The sequence below is a fragment of the Mandrillus leucophaeus genome, unplaced genomic scaffold, assembly GCF_000951045.1.
Source record: "Mandrillus leucophaeus isolate KB7577 unplaced genomic scaffold, Mleu.le_1.0 Scaffold51, whole genome shotgun sequence".
NCBI classification, from domain to species: Eukaryota; Metazoa; Chordata; class Mammalia; order Primates; family Cercopithecidae; genus Mandrillus; species Mandrillus leucophaeus.
The window spans coordinates 2,934,052-2,957,117 of record NW_012105475.1 but is presented as its reverse complement, the minus strand read 5'-3'; the positions used below and the strand labels follow the sequence as shown (position 1 = coordinate 2,957,117).

The 23,066-nt window shown below is 44.4% G+C and overlaps 1 protein-coding gene across 2 annotated transcripts in view; it reads right to left on the bottom strand.

Moving 5' to 3' along the window:
* Positions 1-1,075: 1,075 nt before the first annotated feature.
* Positions 1,076-23,066, bottom strand: part of LPIN2 (lipin 2) — a 124,247-nt gene continuing 102,256 nt past the window's right edge. For both annotated transcript variants that reach the window (XM_011996332.1, XM_011996331.1), the window contains exons 7-20: positions 22,000-22,345; positions 18,705-18,804; positions 15,632-15,819; positions 13,090-13,183; positions 12,618-12,687; positions 11,737-11,826; positions 10,721-10,803; positions 9,241-9,385; positions 8,410-8,558; positions 7,782-7,868; positions 6,085-6,237; positions 5,592-5,706; positions 4,842-4,945; positions 1,076-4,502 (exon numbers count right to left, since the gene is read on the bottom strand). In XM_011996332.1, the coding sequence (XP_011851722.1) occupies positions 4,358-4,502; positions 4,842-4,945; positions 5,592-5,706; positions 6,085-6,237; positions 7,782-7,868; positions 8,410-8,558; positions 9,241-9,385; positions 10,721-10,803; positions 11,737-11,826; positions 12,618-12,687; positions 13,090-13,183; positions 15,632-15,819; positions 18,705-18,804; positions 22,000-22,345 (1,869 nt within the window). In that variant the 3' untranslated portion in view covers positions 1,076-4,357. The remainder of the gene's footprint in view (positions 4,503-4,841; positions 4,946-5,591; positions 5,707-6,084; positions 6,238-7,781; positions 7,869-8,409; positions 8,559-9,240; positions 9,386-10,720; positions 10,804-11,736; positions 11,827-12,617; positions 12,688-13,089; positions 13,184-15,631; positions 15,820-18,704; positions 18,805-21,999; positions 22,346-23,066) is intronic.

Genomic DNA, 23,066 nt, shown 5'->3' with positions numbered 1-23,066 from the left:
ATTACTTCCTGGTTGGCATGTTAATCTAGCTTTCCCAGATGACTAATTTTCTCACAATTTATGTATTTGCAGCTTGACAGGGAGTATTTGTGATTGGAGTCACTGAAGCTCATGCCTGTAGCTTGGAAACCCAGCTTTGCACATATCCACACCACAGCCCCTTTCCAAACATAAATGTGTATTTTCCTTATACCATCCTATAAACGGGAAGGAAAAGGGAAGGACACACGCCAACTCCAGTGGGTGCAGGGCACAACAGAAAGAAGCCACGCACAGGCACATCCTCAGAGCTCAGGGATGCAAAGTCCACTGCTCCCCTGAAGCCCTCTAAGCTGCTCTGGGTAAAGACCATTTCCTTTGTAACCAATTTCCCTGAGCTCTTTTGTGTTCCTAAAGACCCATGGTTGCCATCACGTCATGGCGAGGAGGCATGAAATGCAAAACGTTTCCATCCTGAACACACGCTCCTGTCGAGGGCCTTTGGGATGCAGGGTTCAGCACATGCTGCATCTGGTAAGGGCCCAGCAATCTGAGAGGACAAAAGGTCAGTATTTAAATAATAGATGAGATGTGGTTTTGATCAAAGTTCCCTCTGACTCTGTGATGGAAACATCAGGATTGATTGCTAAATCGTATCCACCCTGAGGAACGGTTTAAGGAAAGGTGGGGTGTCCAGGGGCCCTGGACAGGACTCCCAGGGAATTCAAGGGCTTAGGGATAGGAGGTAAACACAGCCTCCTGGACAGCCGCCAGACCACAGCACAAGTCACATAGGATGGGTCACTTCCTGGCAGAAGGTACCGCTGTGTGACGAAAGTAATCATGTACTTTCAGCAAGAGGGACTCCTTTAAACAAGGAAAAAGACTCACATTAAAAGCAAGAGGTTAGTTCCTGGGGGTGTAGCTGTACTTCTGGAGCCAGGTTTTAAGAATAAGCAACAAAATGGAGCTCCTCCTGTAGACAAAGTGTCAGCAAAGATCAAGATACTAATTTATGGAAATTACCAATTTCTGGCAAGAATCTAAAAAGATGGTTTCAATGTCCCCTGAAGAAAAGAGCCGAATGCATTCAGTGTATGTTCGTTTATTGTTGTAACATTTTGTTTTGAACATCAAACACTGCACCAAAATATGAGCCATTCATCTTGCGACAATTGCTTTACTGTAACTAAGAGTACTGTACTGATGTTTACAATTAACTTTGGACAACTTAAAACTTATTAGTGACGTTGCTGTCTAATAATCAAATACTTCATCATAGGCTGAACATAATTATTAAAAGAGCAAAGTTTCCCCTCCCTTTCTTTCAAACAAAACCAAAAGAGTAGTTTTCACCTGGAAAGAGCACTTACTTCAGGAAAAGACTCAATTTTTAACCAATTTTATTAAACCCCGGAAGCTCAAAAACATGGGAAAACATCATAGGATGATAAAGATGAAACTCCCTGGAAGTCCGTTTTTGCCAATTTGCAAAAAGTGACAGAGCCGACTTCGTTTGTTCTTTAAAGGGTTGGCCTGCACCCACAGTGCCAACCGTGGAAGGGCTGTGTGCAGGCCCCAGTCGCAGGGGCTATTCAGGGCCAGCACTTCCCAGTCATCCTATCTCCTTTGTCCCTCGCTTGTTCTGTGACTTTGAGCAGCTTTCATTTTAGGACATCCCATTTTTAAGTTTTTTCTTTTTCCAGCTGAAAACTATGCAGATGTTTTTAGACAGAGCAAAACGCAACACAGTACCCAAACATGGAGGCAGCCTGCATGCTCCAGGTCTACACGAGCACCTCACAGCCGGACAAGAGGCAGACAGCAACTCACACAGGACGAGCCTCAGCACACAGACAGCAAAGCAGATACGAGACAGACTGAACTGCAAAGAGGGAAAGGGCCACTTCACCAATGGAGTAACTGAGAGAAGAATGACTTAAGAGCCCAATCTGCCTGCCATCTCCCTGAGCTGTCACCCGTCACTGAAGATAGCGCGAGGGTGATGCTTCAACTCACCATCCTAAGGGTTTGTGTACAAACACACTCGAGGGCATCTCTTTCACAGAAAGAACAAATGGCATTTGTACCAAATGGCAATGGATTTTCAGCACAAACTTAATACTTTCCTAACACTACAGCAATAGTAATCATGTACTTTCAGCAAGAGGGACTCCTTTAAACAAGGAAAAAGACTCACATTAATTAGCCTATGTACCCACTGGATCAATCTGTGTAGCAACAAAGTCTAGTGCTAGCAGACACAGGGACAGAGGGACCAGCTACCCTCAACACAGGGCCGGGAGAGCCGGGTCCTAGACTGAACCCTCTAAGAAGGCCCATGTGTCCAAAGAGAAGAACTGTCAAGAAAAAAACTAGTCAAAAACTCTTTAAAGGACAACCTAGAAAGGATTAAAGATGGATATTGATTTTTCAGTACCATACATATGCAAAGAAGTCCTACTATAAGCTCAGTTAAGCACATAAAGCTCTCATTCTTCCTCTAAATAGAAGGCAGTCAAGAGGACACACAGATGGCAGCTATGAAATAAGGTGGCTGCATGGCTGCTGTACTAGAATGTTAATTCACAAACTGGGTAGAACTTCATATAAACAGAACCCAGGATCCTTAACCTACTGTACATAAATAAACTCATTAAACAAATAGTCCTTGTGAACTATTTAAACTGGGGGAAGCTTTGCATGGGAGAAGGCTCATGTGGTCCCTTCTCTGGGAACATGAGCCTTCCTAGGTTTTGCCACTGAGAACTGTGTTTAGGGGATTTCAACACTGTCTCTGCATCCAACAGCACTAGGAAAAATGGCTGAAATCAGTCAGGGACTTTCAACTCTCCAATCTGGAAAAATATCCACCCCTATTTTCTCTATCTCTAGATCAGCATTATTTTAGGTGAAGCAAACTAAAACATGTAGAGGGTGCACTAGAACGGCAGGGGCATGAAGAGTTGGCCATGAGACCACCCCGAGCACCAAGCCTGGATCTGCAGATCCCTCTCTGCTCAGGAACCACCCCGTCCTGTGTTCTCGCCCATGGAGACCAAGACGTGGGGTTGGTTCTGGGCTCCTGCCAGTTCTCTCGATTTTACAGTGCAGCTCTGTCAACACTCAGCATACCAAAAGCTCTAGAGCAGCTTATGGCACACCTTTCCCTGGTGCCATCTCTTCAGATGTGATGTGAGCTCATTACAACCGCATCAGTAAATGGAGCTACCATGGATATTTTAGTGAAAATACACAGGCACCCGTGTCCCCATGGGGTCTCTCAGGGCTGGGCTGGGGACACTGCTCGGGGTCAGTCTGCTCCATAGGAGCTCCAAGATCCCTCTTTGACACGGTTTTCACGGGCCCGATTACAGGGTGTGATTCCAAAAGCCAAAGTCACACACTGCTAGCCAGTGCCTTTAAGCAGCTTCACTGTGCTTCCCTGACAAATCTGAATCACGGAATTTTAGAAGTCCTGTCCCAAAGCAAGACATTTTCCAAAGGCCCGCACCAGGCAGCAAGCAGAGGGATCCAGCGCTCTTTCCAGGACCCACTCAACTGCCTATCCGCATTTCTGAGGTCTCCTAAAAGCAGAGTTGTTTGCGGGGGGGGGAGTTTGGTTTTCCTTAAGACCCACCTTCCCACTGTTATTACAGACATCAAATATATACCTGTGAGACCTGTTCTTCTTCTGGTGAGGTCTAAGAAATGAAAGGGCTCGTGGAGTCATCACAGATGAGAGGAGGATGCTCTGTGGGGATCTTTCGCCAAAGAGGGCCAGGTTTATGGGACTGGGCTCAGTGGCTCTGGTGCATGGGCCCTATGGGGGGTGGGGGTCCTGCCCAACTTGGCCCACTGGAGCAGCTGACTTCTTCAGTGTGGCAGGAAATGAGGCGCCCGGAGAAGAAACGTGCACAGGCAGCTTCAGCCAGCATCACTGACTGAGCCTGCAGCAGTTCAGGGACCCTGACAGCCCCAGTTAGAGAAGCCACCTCAACTGCCCAGTGGAAACTGTAACACTGCCCTGTGTGCAGTGGTTTGGTCCACTCTTTTTTAGCTGCTTTTCTCTTCCTTTAAAATGATGCAATGGAAGTAGCCCCTAGCTCACAGCAGGAAACGTGTAGCAACCCACGGAGGAGGGATCCCAGGCCTCCAGCCCCAGCCCAGTTCCTCCCTTCTCCTTCCAGTTGCTGAGCTGCAGACCTGCCGAGCCTCAGCAGCCAGCCTGGGAAGGCAAAGGAGGGTGGTGGGACCAGCTCCAGGAGCGCCTGTCCCCGCTGGGGAAGGCTGGTATCCGAGGTCAGCAGAAGAGCCAGCTGCCTTCCCTTGCTGTGGGGAGGGGGACCGAGCCCTGCCCACCCACTGAGGTGCCGCCTCAGGACAGGTCATCCAGGTCCACTTCAGGGATCGGGTCTCGCCAGTAGCAGAAGGAGCTGAACTCCGGACAGGGAAAAGCAGAATTCTGCTCCTTACTGAGAAGGGGGAACACGTGCTCCACGAGCTCACTCAGCCTGTGATACCTAAGAGAAGGGTTGGGGAAGAGGCACAGGCTATCACTTCAAGATCGGTCAAAGGCGCAAGACGGGGGGCTGTGAAGCTGTCACTCAGATCGCTCAGACGGGCAGGTTCAGAGGCAGGCCCCAGTCCCATCTCAGGGCTCAAACTCCCTCTTACAAGTCTAGGAGAACAGGGACCCCTCGAATGGTTATTGTGAAAGAGAGATACCCACAGAGATGTAGTGATCCTTTGATTGGGGCCTGATCTCAAGGATCGATCGGGGGGAAAGGGACAGGGTCTGTCTGTCCCCAGCTGTACCCCTGGCTGCAGGGCGCTGGGCTGAGAGCTGAGAATGTACTTACGATGACTTGTTTCCTTTGGTTCTTTCTTGTATTAATTCACCCTTGGGGTTCACGGTGAATATTCTACAGTCTGGAACTCCAACTTGTGTGTAGGCATAGACGTCCTGCAGAAGACAACGGCAAGCGGGTGATTGCGGGGAGGAGAACTCAGGCGGTGCTTCGCAGGCTCCTCGTGAGCCAGCCGCGCGGCACACACAGACTCGACAGAAAACATGTGGAGGCGGCACAGTGCCGCTGCCACCGAAACCGAGCTTTAGACAAACAAACTACAGAGTGGTGCTTGGAGAGTCAGATAACTTGGGCAGCCACCAAAGGGAGGCCAGGGGCCCTGGTACAGAAGAGGCCAGGGAAGCCACATCTGCTCACCTGAGGCCCGATGGCCCTGCGGAAGGTAGGCAGGTTGGGAAGTGTTAGCAAAGGGCCAGCACTGACCCTGGCTCTGGGGTGATCTAAGGACGCAGCTTAGAACTGCTTAGAAGAGGAGCCGGAGCTGCCTGAGGATATGGAATGGCAGCCGCAGAAATGATGGAAAAGCATCCTTCGTATAAATTCTGGGGCAGATCTGCACCTACAGGACCTCCCCAGTTGCTACAGATATTTGGAACAGGTCAAGTGAAAACTGAGCCAGCAGAACAGACGTGTCATTTTGCTTACAAAACTGCTTTGAGAATTGGGAGATGGCTATGCCCCACAAAGTACATCCCTCTGAATTTCACCCATATCAGAACTCAGAGCCCAGGCGATACTCACATTTGGACGGTTTCCAAAGGCAGCATAGAAGGGCTGCTTGGACGGGGCAAACAGATTCTTGATATCATTTAGACACTCAATTTTGAACTTCTCTGGTTTCTTTTCTATCACTTCTCTAAGAAAAAAATACAAATACAATCACCAATCTCAAAATGGTCGTTTTTCCCCAGTGAGTGCTTCTAAAAAAAATTTTAGTGCTCACAACCACCCAATTTCTTCAATCCTTTGTAACTGGAATCTTTCCTTCTTATTTGCCAGTCTAAAAACTATGAAAATTTGAGTGGAAGTTAGGGAAGGAGAAAACTTGACAGTTTCTAGAACCTTTCTTCACCAGGCCCGCCACATGGCAGGTGAGCAGTTATGTGGTAGGACACCACCAGGAACCAAAGAACTGGGAGAGGCCTGGCAGCTCCAACATCTGACGTCTGTTCCCACACATCCCCCGACCTTGGGCCCAGCATGTGGGGCAGCAAGTTGCCTGCCGGAAAGGTACCTGTGGAAGGCGGAGAACAAACTGCTGGGGGATAGCATCAGGGGGCCCCGGGGCAAGATCGTGCCCTTGTCATTGACCCAGTGTAGGTAGCCACGGGTCATGTCGGCCATGCCAATGGCACGGGCCGAGCAGTACAGAAACTTGTAGCCGTTCCTGAAAGAAAATACACCCTGTTAGCCCACATGTTCTGGTTAAGAGGAAAAACAAAAAACAAAAAACCCTGATACTTTTTTTTTTTTGTCTCACTCTGTTACCCAGGTTGGAGTGCTGTGGTGCCATCTCGGCTCACCGCAAGCTCCGCCTCCCGGATTCAAGCCAATTCTCCTGCCTCAGCCTCCCAAGTATCTGGGATTACAGGCATGTGACACCATGTCCGGCTAACGTTTATATTTATTAGTAGATACAGGGTTTCACCACGTTGGCTAAGTTGGTCTTGAGCTCCTAACCTCAGGTGATCTGCCCACCTCAGCCTCCCAAAGTGCTGGAATTACAGGTGTGAGCCACCATGCCTGGCCCACGCTTTTCTTTTAAAAGATCCAAATAAAGTTCCTCTCGTTTACTGTGAATAGCAAATTCTCAAATTTAGTAGGAAACTGCTTAGGATTATAGAGGTTTCACCTTTCCATGGAAAACGTGGGAAAAAAATGGATGTACAGGCAACTAAGGATTATGTTAAATTTCTAAGTACTGATATAAAATGTTCGGCATCTAGTCCATGAAAGCCAGATTAGAAGACAGAAAAAACTTTGGACTATCTTTAAATTACACACTGTAAAGAAAAAATACAGGGGATCTTATTTATAAAGGCAATGTGCAAGATGCAAACCACTCCATCAGATAAGAAGCAAAATTATACCCAGGTAACTGACATACTCGTAATTTTCCTATTATGGCATTCTCAACTAATGCTGAAGACACTGAGATTCTTCAGATCAATGTAATATATGTATTAGGAACCCACAAAGGCCATGGCACTGCTATCTTCCCCGCAAAGGGTGCCACAAGACAGAGCAGCCCATGCGAGAAATATTTCCCCCATGCATGCGTGCACTATCTACTCAAAGAAATACAATTTTAAGCCTGGGTGCGGTAGCTCATGCCTGTAATCCCAGCACTTTGGGAGGCCAAAGCGGGGGTATCACCTAAGGTTGGGAGTTCGAGACCAGCCTGACCAACATGATGAAACCCCGTCCGCACTAATACAAAATTACGTGCCTGTAATCCCAGCTACTCGGGAGACTGAGGCAGGAGAATCACTTGAACCTGGGAGGCAGAGATTGCGGTGAGCCAAGGTCACACCGTCGCACTTCAGCCTGGGTGACAAGGGCAAAACTCCATCTCAAAAAAAAGAAATACGATTTTAAAATACCCAGAAAATAAACCAAAAATGAAAATCAGCTATCTTGTTAAATTCTAGCTAAAAAAATAACTATTGTTCTAGTTATAGATGTAGGCAGTGCCTGAAACACAGCAACATGAGAATTAACTGAGATGACACAGGTAAGACACATGGTTCGATGTCAATGCCAGGTGCACACGGCTCCCACACCATCAACAGGAAAGGAGTGAGGAAGACGGGGATGCTTCAGCATAAACACATGACCTGTGTGGACTGAAGACTTACACCATTGTTCTATTGTTCTTAAAGCAAGTTTCCAGCTCACCAGAGCGAGTTAACATGTGGGGAGGGTACCTACTCATTGATGGAATGGTAGAGCTTTGCTATACCCTGGTGAGTCCAGTCTTTGCCCAGCTGTGGGAGAATCTGTCCCAAAGCATCCGACCTAAGAAGACGGTAGAAACAGGAAAAAGGTATCAGGAATCAAACACATACAGTGTTTTCCTATTTGGTTGACTATCAGCTGCCAATAACTAATTGGTGGCGGGACACTCTTGAAAGGGGTTTAATCACAGCTTCAAGCAACTGCAAGGCCGTCCCATGCAAGTGCACCCACCGAGGTGCTTCTGAAAGTGGAGTCTCATGAGAACCAGACGCGTGTGTTCGGAGGTACCTGACCACCACACATTCTCTTTTCCTCTACCCTAATGTCAAGGGGCTTCTTTGTTTTCATATCAGAATTGAAACCAAATAACTAAATCTTTCCCAAAGTGATTTCTGACATTTGTTATGCATCCTCACCATCTCCTCCATGCAAAAAAAATGACCCCATGTGGACGATACTGGGGATGCCTCAGGGCATATGGCTTATAAAATGCCTTGGCTGAGGGCTTCGAGCCCAGGTGAGGAACTCCCCACCACGCACTGCCTGCCCCTCCCTGGGCACGGGGCTGCTCCCAGCCACCCACCCGAAGGATTGAGCTTACTTGGTTATTGTCCCATCAATATCAGAAATGATGATCTTGTCATTCCAGTTCCACAGGTAAATGGTCCCTGCACAGCGACAGGTGCCTTGATACTGGGTTGTAATACTAAACACAACATCATTTGGACCATCATGGAGCTTCAGTTTTGCCTTTTTAAAAAGCATAAGAATAAAGAAAATCAGCTGAAAACATACAGTTTGAAACGATTTAAAAATTTACAGAACAACAACTGGTGTCTCAGAATCCCAGCAAGAGGCAGGATGGTTTCCGTGGTGTTAGACACAGCCCACCCTGTGCCAGGCACAGCTAACAACACTGAGGGAGCCACTGCCTGAACAGTATTTGAGTTCCAAGGACTTCTCTGAACCTCCACAAAGCAAAAGGTCTACTACTCTTCTTCCATAACTGAGAATTACTGCTTTAGCACAGCCTGCTCTGGTCCCAGCAAGACCTTTTCATACCGAAAATGGGTCAAAGTCAGGGTGGGAAATAAGAGAGGAGAAATTGTGTCTAAAATGTCATTTCTCTATTGCTGTGGCTCCTAAGAGACAGTACCTGGCTCAGCGCTGGGTTAGCTGTGTACGACTGACTCTCAGAGATGGAGGGGGAAGGAGGTCTGGGGTGGGTGGCAGGACCCAAGCCACAGGTCCCCCAGGTGGGCCTGATAGCTCTTGGGGGTGGGGTCGTGGCTCCACTACGGATAGGCATTGACATGACCATGCCGTGTGGCACGTATGCAGCTGGGGACAGGTGGACAGAAGAGGATGTGCATCGAATTAAACCATTACTAAAATAAGTCCTACTGGACAACGCGGATCACGCAAGACTCACAATCTGGTCTGAGGAGAGGCGCAGAGACTTCTTATATGAAGTTGTGCTGCCGTGGCTTGGGGGCTCGGTGGGGATGGGGTCCACTGTGATGGACTCTTCGAGCTCCTGTGACCCCTCATCACTCGAGGAGTCATTCTCGGCCGGCCTGTTCAACATTAGCCCAGTTACGGAAGAGGCAGCACGGCCTTTTATGGATGAGAGCTTTTCATTGAGGATCATGAAAATAAAGACATCCTAAATCCTTTCTAGGAACGGGTAGAGTTATCCCTCCTGCCATTCTCCCGTATCCACAGCTCTTCGTGCCTGAAATACTCTTCTTGTTAACTGATAAGGCCACTTGCATAACTGGCAAGTACTTACTTTCTGACTGCCACCTGCTGTTTTCTGCTATGCCCAGTGAATGCCAGAAGGTCTACTGACTCTTGTTGAAAAGGGTATGTATGTTTCACAAGGTACAAATTAAAGAAAACATAATCGTCTACAATGATTTAACAAAACTTGGGGCTGGGTGCGCGGTGCTTCACACTTATAATCCCAACATTCCGAGAGGCCGAGTTAGGAGGGCAGCTTGAGCTAGGAGTTTGAGACCATCCTGGGCAACATAGGGAGACCTAGTCTCTACGAAACATTTAAAAATTAGCCAGGGGTAGTGACACTTGCCTGTGGTCCTAACTACTTGGGAGGCTGAGGCAGGAGGATTGCTTGAGCCCAGGAGTTTGAGATCAGCCTGGGCAACATAGCAAGACCCTGTCTCTACAAAATACAAATGTAAAAATTAGCCAGGCATCGTGTCCCACGCCTGTAGTCCCAGCTGCTCAGGAGGCTGAGACAGGAGGATTGCATGACCCGAGGAGCTATGATTACGCCACTGCATCCCAGCCTGAGTGACACAGTGAGACTCTAGAAAAAATCAAAAACTAGTAAGAAAGATTTTAGACACCCCTTAAAAGATACAGGATGGGGGCTGGTAAGGGGCAAGAAAATAAAACCTCAGCCTTAGAAACTAAATGAGACAGGCAAGGGCTGGGAGAAGCAAGCACGCACCGGCCTGGGGGAGGTGGACAGGCAGAAGCAGGAACAGGGCGTATCGCGAGCAACTCCTCTCAGGGCTGCTCACCCTCGCTGTCCAAAGAATGCTATTTCTTCCAGGAAATGAAATCCACCCAAGCCAACCTTCAGATTATTTTTTATGTCTCCCTGTGGCTCTGGATGGGATGCAGGGGAGCAGGGGCACCGGGGACAACCCGTTCCCATACGCTGATGCCACGGCTCCACAAGGAGGGAGGCGTTTATTTTCTAAGCTGGTGATGTTTTTTAGAAAAGCAGTTGTCATCTGCTGAGTGGCACAAATATATCACATCATGTCATATCTGTAGAAGATGTTCCCAAGAACTAAAAAAACTGCCAAATCAACTTAGAAGTAATGGCCCTGCGAGGAGGGCCTGAGTGCTATGAGCTGGGCAGAGGACAGGGCACTCACCTGGCGCTGGCCGGCTCCTTGGAGCTGGATGGCAGGTCACTGGCTGGCGGTGCCTCAGATTTTCCCTCCTTGGATTCTGGCAGCTGTAACAGCAAGATGATAATGGCAACATGCAATTTTTTCCCTACCGATAAGCCAAGTGCATCAGCAGCCCTCTCTAGGAAAGAACACAACTGCTTTCTGAACCCACAACTTAAAAATGCTCAAAAACCAGACTTTCTCGACTCTCAGCCAAAGAATTAGAAACCTAAGACAGAAGTCATGTGCTTCTACGCAAATCACTGTCCCTACAGACCCAGAAGTAAAGCATTGTAAGAGCACCATTTCAAGTCACAAAACATAACACAAGCGACCCACACTTGTTAGGTCCCCAGCTTCCTTGCCCTCCTGGGAGTAACTCAGCGTGTTCAGAAGGGACTGAAAGGCAGCCCCCCCCCCCATGCTGATGTGGACATGAACTTGGTTCAGGCATGACTTCCCTTCTGACATTTGAAAAACAGGTGAAAACTCCCTGACCCCTCTTTTTCAGAAGGTGTTGGGGAACAAACTTGCTCTGCTGCTTGTTTAGTACGGTTCTCTGGATGAATTTCCATGGAGACCTGGTGGGACAGATTCTGGTTATTTGTATCTGGAGCTTTGCAGGGGGACGACAACCTTCTGCTCCTATCTGATAGGTAATGCAGTGCAGTAGAAAGAGCACAGGCTCTGGAGTCAGACTCAAGGTCTTGCCCCAGCTCCGTCTCTCACCAGTTACGTGACTTTGTGAAGCACCCACGTTTCCTTACCCATGAAATGGCAACTCCAACATCTCTAGTGCTGAGCTACAGTAAAGGACCAAGGTAATGTATGCAAAGCACTTGGGACAGCACCTGCACGTCGTAAGTGCTCAAAAATGGAAACTGCTATATGGTAAGATCGCACTATACAGTCCACATTCCTGTGCCTGACAAAAAGGTTTTTTGAATAAATGAAAGATTCTTTCAGCCCATGGAAATGATGACCTCTAGGTCTGTTACCTGTTTGGTCATGCTTTCTCTCTTTCGCCAAAACCACCAGCGACCGGATTTCTTTGGCATCTTGTCTTTGACCCAGGACTCAACTGTGGCCTGAAAACAACCAAGCTGGGTTAGTCTGGGCAATCTATTGGCCACACAGCACCTACCTTCTATGCTAGCCTGAAGGACAGGGCCTTACTATGGAATGTGAGAATGTGAGCGATGCTCTCTCCACACCTCCCAGACTCCTCTAGCATTTTTAACACCTCCGAGAGACAGAGCCTGTCCTACTTTCATGGCAGCACAGCTTTGTGACAGCTCTGTGGCATGAGACCACATGGTCTGCTATGTAGGACCTTAGGGGCTGACAGGTGGGCATATCTAATTTATCTATCTATGGAAAATGTGGTCCTTATGAGTTAAGAGGACCAACTAGGCTGATGATGTCTTCTTGGTGGACAGATTAAAAACCAATTGTGAGTTTGTATATAACAGGTATGTTAGCCACCATCTGCCCTAACTACACTGATGTCAAGCTTCTCTTGGCTACATCACCTCCTTCTTGCTGCTTCTTCCCATATTAATGGGAGAAAACGTTTTTTTCATTCATGTCCATATTTAACTTATGATTAGAAAAATCTCTCAACTTTTACAGACCATCAGAAACTAGTATTTATATCCACTAAAAATGAAATAAAGAAGTGGCAGCCCTGCTAATTTCCTAGAGTTTGGGCATGAGATATTTTGAGTGGGTACATATGACTTTGATCTTTTATATTAAATATTTAGCTCAAGTAAAACTTTGGCTAGTACCCAGGTCAGAAACATGCACACATGGATTTGTGTCAGTACTGGACGCAGTGGATGCTTTCGGAAAGGCAGCAGATGGTGGATCGCCTCACCTTAGGCAAGCTCTTCTGGAATACTTGCAAGCTAAGGATCATGGGAGCTGCCAAAGCCCAGTTATAGTAACTGTGAGAAACAAAAATTGTGCAAAACCATTACACAGTGAAAGTGAGCAAGAGAGAAGGGGAGGGAATGGGGAAGGGAGAGAGGAGAGAAGTGACACATAAAATTGCTCATTCTTTTCAATAAAGATGATCAGCTAAATTTTTTGTCACATGAATCACAGCTTCAAGCACAACTTCTCTGAACAGAAAAGCCGTAAAATCTATCAAACAGAGTAACGTTTCAATGCTTCATTTAAAAATAAAATTGAAGCTTTACTTTCACTTCAAAGTCATTGCCCAGTGGCTAATTTATATGAGATGACAAGTTTTATAAGAAGGGAAACTTTGATAAGTAACAGTTAAAAATGGCGCTTGTAAAAAAACGGCAAGAGTATTTAACAATTATAAAAGCTGGAGTATTTACCGATTATATATCCTTATTACAAGGTTAGGATTGTCTATAAGTCCAGGGTTTTCTGCAAATTCATGATAAGTAATGATATGCTCCATGAATTTTTCTGCAATGTAAAATAATAATCAATTTGGTTAGAGATTATATAAATCCCTATGAGATTATTATAATACTCTGTGCACTGCAGAAATTGCAGGCTAAAATCATCTTTCTAAAAAAACTAATTTTTGAATATTCATCAAAAGCAACATGTCAAATGCTTTTTTCCCCCAGGACAAGAAAGAACACTTCTTTTCTATTCTCCTTTTCCACTGTCTCCCAGTGAAAACAAACAAACTAGTAAAATGGGACACGCCAGAGACTTTCAAAAAAATACATACAGATGTGGCTAGAGAGGGATGGAAGACAAACACAGACAGACACACACACACACACACACACACACACACGAAAACTCTTAAGTTCTATTCTCAGAGGAAGAAACTTTACTGGCAGGCAATGGCATAACTGGGGAATAATCTTACAGCTTTAGCAAGCTACGTTATATCAAAACATATCTTAAAATTGTTTGGGCCAGGCACAGTGGCTCATGCCTGTAATTCCAACACTTTGGGAGGCCAACGCAGGCCGATTACTTGAGGTCAGGAGTTATGGACTAGCCTGGCCAATATGGTGAAACCCCATCTCTACTAAAAATACAAAAATTAGCCAGGTGTGGTGGCGCAAACCTGTATTCCAGCTACTCGGGAGGCTGAGGCAGGCATGACAATCGCTTGAACCCAGGAGCTGGAGGTTGCAGTGAGCTGAGATGGTGCCACTGCACTCCAGCCTGGGTGACAGAGCAAGGCTCTGTCTTAAATAATAAAAACAACAACAATAAAACACGTATCTTACAATTGCTTGGAGAATTAAAACAAATAAAACACACAAACCCTAGAATTTGGCTCAAGGTCTGTGAAATAAATCCAGAGTGCTTACAGAGTGAATGAGGGCTTCCCATGAATTTTTGTACCCTGTACCTAAACCTGTATTCTCTCAGATCTAGGCTAACAGAGACACTGCTCACTTGGATTGTGTCTCCAGGCAATGTGTGTATTACTTACCTTTACTTCCATTTCTGCCTCTTCCATTCTGCCTCTTCCAATAAACTCTACCAGACTAAGTCACCAATATTTAAAACAAAGGTGTAACTTTTATATTTTACATATTTTGTATTTCTCATTCCCTCACATATAATTTTTTAAACTGAACATTTAGGAGGATTACAAAAAGAATGTGACCTATTTAACTTTGTCCCTAGAATGAACCACAGGCCATATCACACTTTAAATTTCTTGCAAAATATAAAGCAAACAAACAATGAAGAGACAGAGAAGACACATAATGAGCTTCCTGTGACCCTGGAAAGGAACGACTTCAGGAACACATGGTCCTGAGCCTCTGGCCACACTGTCCGCCACATCATGCCTTCAGTTTCTCTAAGGGAAAGGGAAGACAAAAGATGACAGTAGTCATGGAAAGAAAATATTTTCTTAGAAGAAAATCAAACAGGGGCCACAGGCCAAACTGAGAAATACTAAGAAGAGTTCAGTTCAAAAAGGAAGGTTAAAAAAAAAGTGCTGATGAATTGAGGACAGATGCACACGGCACTCAGCCCAGCCTAAACGCGTCCTGACATCTCTGCTAAACTCCCTCTCGACTCCTGAGCAAGCTTTACTCTCGTGGGCCAACCCTCCAGCTTTATACAGGAAGTAATCCTCCTAATTTTTGCCAGAAAGACCCTTTACTCAGTGGATAATCAATTTTCTACAACTTCAGGGCCCTATATTCATGTCTAAGGCCCCAGTGCTTTCCAGAAGGGCAGCTGGGCCCCACTCCCACAAAAGTTTCAGTAACTTTACAGACGGGAAAACTGGTGCAGTGTGATGATCCCATCCTGACGGCTCAGAAAACACGGCGGCTTGATAACTCCCAACCTCTTAATTTGAAATTAGAGCCTTTAAGGACACACTACCTCAAAGCCACCCCATAAACAGGTGTCAATTAAGACCTTAAATGAGGCCGGGCGCGGTGGCTCAAGCCTATCCCAGCACTTTGGGAGGCCGAGACGGGCGGATCACGAGGTCAGGAGATCGAGACCATCCTGGCTAACACAATGAAACCCCGTCTCTACTAAAAATACAAAAAAAATTAGCCGGGCGTGGTGGCGGCGCCTGTAGTCCCAGCTACACGGGAGGCTGAGGCAGGAGAATGGCGGGAACCCGGGAGGCGGAGCTTGCAGTGAGCCGAGATCGGGCCACTGCACTCCAGCCTGGGCGACAGAGCGAGACTCCGCCTCAAAAAAAACAAAAAAAAACAAAAAAAAACAAAAAAAAAAAACCTTAAATGAGGGTGTAAGGGTCTGACATTACAGAATATACCTGTTACCTGCACAAAATCACTAAAGAACTTACATATCCTGAAACAGCAGGATATTGCTTACATGGCAAGTTTTAACCAAGTGATGACCAGACTGCTCTCTGAAAGGAAGACAGGACACCAACACCCAACGTACCTTTTGAAATTTCTCCATTTTCACTGAGGCCCCCGCAAAGGGAGAGGGTAACGTCAGGCAAGTCCATGGCAGAATCTGAGAGGCACTCCGTGCCGCTATCTGCAGCTGCGCTTCCCACAGACTGTGGGGACTGGGAGCCGGAGAGTGTGTCAGACTCAGGCCACTGCCTGGAGCCGGGCTCCGATTCACTGTGGGCAGGGGATGGGGAAAAAGATCTGCGTTATTACAACTCCTTGAATTCCTGGTTTACTGCATGGTTCTCTGGGGGCTCAAACCAAATAACACATCCCCTAAAAAGAACAGATGGACCTACAATCAGGCATAACTTTTCTTAGGTAGGGTTTAGAATTGTATCATAAATGACATTAAAGATAACCTAATATAGTACTAGTGAGAAAGTAACTGTGAATATAGTAAATATGTCACAAAATCACTACGGTCATTCACAATAATGCAAACATTTCAACTATGGCCTTTCTGATTTTTAATTAAAGGAGTAAAATAGTTATAAGTATTTATTTACATTTCCATGATGAAAATGACAGGGTAATTAAGAAAATCTGATGCTTGGAAACCTTTGATCCTAACGTCCTAGAAAAAGCTGTGGCACTTTACACATCCTGTAGAAAATTACTGTAGTCCCAGGTTATATTCTTTAAAAACTAAGGCTTTCCTAAGTTCGCCTGTCACCTCACAAAGAAGGAAGGGGAAATTCAACGAGCAAATTCTCCAGGGGCAAGACCCACCCAGAAAAAGAAACGCAGTGAGAAATAAACTGGATATCCGTAACTGTCCTTCCAGGAGCTCAAGGTGAGGTTCCTGAATATTTTCATTTTTCAAGATAAGGCACAGAAGCCAGGTTTCAGAAGGTGATCAAGGGAAACCTTATGCAATGAAGTGCAAATATGAGAGTGAACAATCACGAACGGCACAGCATCTTAAGTCTCATGGTCACCAATGCTTACTACTCTATACCCTTTCAACAGGTATTTCAGCTCACATTTTAGATATTGAGAATTTTCAAATTCACTTATTTTATTCAAAAAGCCAGTATTTTTCATATTGATTTAAAAAAACAATGACCCAGCGGTTTACTCGCTCTTTCCAACAAATCTCATCTTTGAGCAGTAGGTGGCAGCAGACTACAGATATGTTGTAACTAAACAGTTTCAAAAGCTGTTTTGCATTTGAATCAACAAAAAAAATTCAGGTTTTTGGATATTTTTTTCTCTTAATAGCAATGCACACTCACACCCACAAGATTGAGATTAATTGGACTGACAGAATGTTCTCATTGGAAACAGAAAATCAGCAGAACTGTTGTTATACTGGAGGTAAGGGGCAAGGGCCAACCCTTCTGTGTTCACCGCACCTGTGTCCTCTTTCTCTGGGGCACACGGCAAGGTCCGCCTGCAGTCAGGTGTGGCCACGTGAGCACATGACCAAGCCGTGAATAAGGGATACGTGGTGCCCCTCCCCAGGGGCCCTCTCCTATGCGATGCTCATTCCTTTCTCTGCTGCCCGTAAACTCTGGACTGAGACCCCAAGGGGATGGGAGAGCCTCAAGGTGAAAGGAGCCTGTGTTCCTGAATCCCTATGGGCAAGGCCTCCCCTGAAACACCAATGCAGCCCGTTCTCACAGGGGCAAGAAACAAAATTCCATCGCGGTAGCCAACAAGATCAGGGGTTCCACCTCTACAGCAGTTAGTGTCACCCCAACCAATAACAACATCTACAAACGTGGGGATGCCATCTGACTCAGGATGCCACCGAATACAAAAGTGTGTGATTTATACTAAAGTTCAGTGATAATTACCAATATTGTAAATTTGGTAATGAAGATGGTAAGGATCACGACATGACTATGCTTATATGGATTACAAGAGTCTCACTCACTATCTTTAAATATTTATGAAATGTTTCAAGAAGTAGTTAATGAGGTAAGAAGCTTCCTTAGCGCATGGACAGTGACTGTGAACAGGTAAATTACAGTAGTGTGGAGTAAGGTATCACCACCTTAGTTACTCTCCTCACTTTTTAAAAGAGAAACTAAGACATATACTTAAGGAATACCAATAGAAATGATTAAGGCCTGGGAAATGTGGGGAAAAGGTGGTAATTCTATGACAGCTTATATTTGAACTTTCCTACTGTTAAAATAAAGCCGCTTCAGTTTTTTCACCTTCAAAAAATCCAACTATTACTTCAAATGAAGTAGATGTGTTGAGATAAATTTTGGACAGAGCTAGAAAGGAGTTTTAAGAACTTTCCCAAAATACCTGTAAAAAATTTAAATAGCCTTATGTCAATCCCATCTTTCTATTCCAAATAAAAAACAAAATATACTTTTCAGTAATTCATTACAAGTGTTTAATTATGTGTGCCTATGGCTCGGTATATTCAAGTCACATTTTCCGTGGAGAAAAGCTGTATTTTTGTAACCACAGAGTAACAGTTTAATAGAATTCTCCTAAGAGTGGAAATGAACTTGGGCAGGCAGTCCAAATGTGTATTTGAGGCTCTTATTTGAATTAATTCAAAGGGAAAATGGTGCGGGACAGTGAGGGAGGCTGGGTGACAGCTGTGGGGCTGCAGGGCATGTGGGGAGCACGGGTGGCTGGGGCAGCGCCTCACCAGACCCAGACCCGGCTCAGAAAAGGCTCAGGATCTCAGACTCCAAAGGAGTAAAAGCATTCTTTGGAAAACATTTTCAAATAAAGATGTGTTTCTTTTAAAACACATAATAAAATAAATGCTAAAAAATTTCCAAGCATGTTGAGTTTGTATTAACCACTACAGGAAAAGCGAATCAGAAGTCATATACCCTTACATAGGTTTAACTAGTATCTCTCCTCATTGTATTGAGAATGTCTTCATAAGTAATTATTAACTTCAAGTCACTATATTGAAATAACACATGAACCATTTCTAAATTTTCCAAAACCTGAAGCCATCATCACATTTAGCTAAAGGATACCATCATCTTGTTCTTTTTTCCTGAGATAAAATGTTTTACTCTAGAAATAATTAGACTATTTCAGAGCTGTCCTTCAATAAACAAGGACCACTCTACCTTTTAGGGAAATAAAGAGCTGCAACTTCAGGTTCTAGACCCTTTAAGTCATCAAGGTAAATATCATCAGGTCCCTGGTGCTGGCTTCTTTTGTGAACACCTGTTTAAAGAAAAAAATCAGAGGTAAGAATTTAGTTATTCTTCATTTACAGTTTTGCAAAACACACACAGGTTTGCAAACAGTAAGACTGACAAGCAGGATTTGAATAGGGTTTTAATTTTAAAGGTGTCAACCAACCTTTTTACTTAGGTTGGTTCTCAGCCATCCATGCCAATAGAAGAGAAGTTCAGTGCTTCATACACATACTTTGATTTTACTTATTTTCTCATTTGCTGTTAATTGAGTAATACTAGCCCCTAAATAATTTATATTTTAATGGTGAAGTCTTTTTTATATTTATAGGTAAGAACAAGCATGACCAAACTTAAGGCAACGACCTGCATTGGGAACGAGGGCATTACTCTAAAACCATGAAGGGAAGGTTGTCTGGGCACAGGATATTCACATGGTGCCCAAGTATCCACCCTGCGTTACCTTCTAACTACAAAAGGACAAAAAACACTTCACAATGGATAGATGCGGCAGATAACATCTTAAATAATCACGTTCAGCATTACTATTAGTGGTCATCACGAGATACAATATGAGTACCCAATATATGCAATAAAGTGATCTGCAATTCAAATAATAACTCTAAGCCTCTAGACCTGTACTGCCCACTCTAGTGACCACCAGCCACATGTGGGTACTGAGCATTTAAACTGTTGCTAAAGCGAGGTAAACAAAATTAAGATACTTCATTAATAATTTTATATTGATTCCACAGTAAAATTATATTTTGGATTTATTGGCTTAGATGAAATATATCACTAAACTTAATTTCACCTTATTTTACTTTCTTAAAATCGGCAATGAGATGATTCAAAATGACACATGTGATTCATATTCCATTTCCAGTGGGCAGTATGTTCTAGAGCTAACTACCAGTTAAGAAAATACAGGAATGTCACCTTCAAAAAAACAGACAAATCCAGGACATGAGAGAGCCTGGAAGACACTGGCTGGGCTCTTTAAAAGGTTACTATCACGGGTGTAGAGTAGGTATGAGTATATGAGAGAGTGTTCTAAAATAAAAAAGATCAATTAAAAGAAACATAAAAATCAAATGCAACATGTGAACCCTGATGTGATTTTGGCTTGGGAAACACGCCAGCTAAAAAAATATTCTTGGTACAACTAGGGAAATGTAAACATGAATTCTTCAAGATGACAATAGTACTGGGGCAATGCAGAGAATGTTCACATTCTTAGAAGGTATATCCTGGCATATTTAAGAATGAAATGTCATGCCTGCAATTTGTTTTCAAATGTTTTATTAATAAAACACTGCATGTGGATGAATGGAGAGATGTAGGGAGAGAGGGGTTGAGAAGGAGAGAGGGAAGGCAAAATGTAGAATAAAAAGTAGAGGGGAAAAAGAATGAGGCCAAAGAATAGTAAAAACCACTCAGGGTTCCTGTCTCTAGTCAGATCCTGCACTGTGTGCTAAAGAACAAGGGTCATTAGTTCCAAAAACAAAGCATTTATCCTAAAAGAACCGGATTTCCCTCCTTAACATCTCTTAGAGCAGAACAAATGGCTACAGGCCTTCGGTGGAAGAGCAGGTGCCAAGTTAAGCCACCATTAGCTAGATGGTTGGATTTGACCATGAACACCTTTGACAGTCACATTCTTTCATTTTGGATAAATTATTTCTGAGTGACCTTGAAGGTCCATACCTGTAGTGAATATGTATTCAGTTGGTTTATAATTACCTAATATTTGGCGCTAGAATTTTTTTTTTAAGTGAAATAGGTAGCTGGCTAAATATGCTGTTGGGTAATTTTAGGGAAGGTTTCACACTTTCCTAAAAACAGGATCCAAGGCCAGGATTCTGAGTGTGTCTGTTCTGACTCTTACTGTACCGAGTAGCGATGGTTGGCTTTTTATTTTCAAATAGTAAGGATGTTCTGATTGATTAAACTTGTGTTCCAAAAGTGAGGAAGAACTGTTGAACCAGGAGTTGGATGTTTTCGTTACCTATTTTATTTTTTTTTTGAGACAGAGTCTCATTCTGTCACACGGATTAGAGTGCAGTGGTGCAATCACAGCTCACTGCAGTCTTGACCTCCCTGGGCTCAGGTGATTAGAATAATTTTTAAGGTAATTTTTATTATTATTATTTTTGAGACAGGGTCTGGCATGGGGTGGCGTGATCTTGGCTCACTGCAACCTCTGCCCCAGGGCTCAAGCGATCTTCCCACCTCAGCTTGGGTGGGACCACAGACAACGCCACTACGCCAGGCTCAGTTTTCCATGTTTAATAGAGACTGGGTTTCACTGTGTTGCCCAGGCTGATCTTGAAATCCTGAGCTCAAGTGATGTGTCCGCCTCGGCTTCCGAAGTACTGGGATTACAAGTGTGAACCACTGCACCTAGCCTTCTACCTATTTTAAAGGGAAATAATCAGCACAAGAGATCACATCCTCATAATTAGTATGCGTTTACTTTTATCCAATATTACTGCTAAAAACCTACCTAATTTAGCCTCAACTAAGAAGATGTTTCAAGTGAAAACATTTTTTCTCTATTCTAATTTTTTAAGATTCTACTTCACTTTACTGACATACCTAATCAATCAAGTGGTTAATTTTACTCACCGATTGATTACAACTCATTATTTATCTTCTCAGTAAATGCTTCTCAAGAACCCACTGAGTAGCAACAGTCAGGAGACAGGAGTGTGAAAGTCAGGCCCTGCTCCAACTGGACTTTCCAGGGGGACGCCATGGAAAGCAATTGTAAGAAAGTGAGTGATGGGCCTGGGCACGGTGACTCACACCTGTAATCCTAGCACTTTGGGAGGCCGAGGCGGGCAGATCATGAGGTCAGGAGTTCGAGACCAGCCTGGCCAACATGGTGAAATGCCATATCTACTAAAAATACAAAAAATCAGCTGGGGATGACGACGTGTGCCTGTTAACTCCAGCTACTCAGGAGGCTAAGGCAGGAGAACTGCTTGACCCCAGGAGGCAGAGGTTGCAGTGAACCAAGATCACGCCAATTGTACTCCAGCCTGGGCAACAAGAGCAAAACTCCAGCTAAAAAAAAAAAAGAAAAAGAAAAAGAAAGTGTGCGATGGGTTTTGACTGGTGAGTACAAATACAGAGGCACCCATCACATGTTATGTGGAACACTGAAATAATTTGCCATCTAATTTGAGAGTACCTGGAGCCAAATTAAACAAATGATTACCTTTCTTCTTTGACGGCGAGTCTACTTTAGCTGCCGGTTTGGATTCTGAGGGCGCCTCCGCTAAGGTTGGGTTGGGAAGGTGGTCTGCATCTAACATAGATGAAATCTGAGGACTCTCAAGAGGAGGTTCGAGAAGCTCTGCCACAGACGTTGGGTCGCTCATCTGTGTACCCAGGGCTCTCGGTCTGGGCTTCACTATGGTACAGACAGTGTCTTCCATGGAAGCATCCTTCTCAACTTCACTTATGAGGCTGTCCTCACTGGGAATTACCCGAAAATGGGTATTTTCTGATGGTGTAATTGTAGCTGTCCTAGGATGATGGTCAGATCGTTCTCTTTTGCTGACCTAAAAAAGTTAAATTATTTAAAAATTAAACTACTTTCAGGGTATTTGTTAGAATCTGGCAATGTGTTCATTCTATTTTTAACTTAACACATTCATTAAATATCTTACTTTGTAACATGTAAAAATTCCATAATAAAGTGAGAAAAACTAATAATTGCATTTTGCTCAATATCGTGATACTTATAAATGTTCTGGCCGGGCATGGTGGCTCACGCCTATAATCCCAGCACTTTGGGAGGCCAAGGCAGGCAGATCACTTGAGGTCAGGAGTTTGAGATTAGCCTGGTCAACAGGATGAAATCCTGTCTCTACTAAAAATACAAAAATCATCCAGGCATGGTGGCAGGGGCCTGTAATCTCAGCTACTCAGGAGGCTGAGGCAAGATAATTGCTTGAACCCGGGAGATGGAGGTTGCAGTGAGCCGAGATGGCCCCACTACATTCCAGCCTAGGTGACAGAGCAAGACTCTATCTCAAAAAAAAACATATACATTAAATGTTCTACTGAAAAGTTATACTGGAGAAGACTGAGGAAACTGACAATTTTCAGTTACTAAGAAGTAAAAAATACTCATTTTGGCGGAGAAAACTAAATGAAAATTTAGCCCTCCTTGGACCACATTAAGGCTCTGTTAAAACAGTGTAAAAGTGGCAAGTCTAAATTCGATCACAAATATAAGCAAAATGTATGTTTAAAAAACCTAAATTCAACAGAAGATCT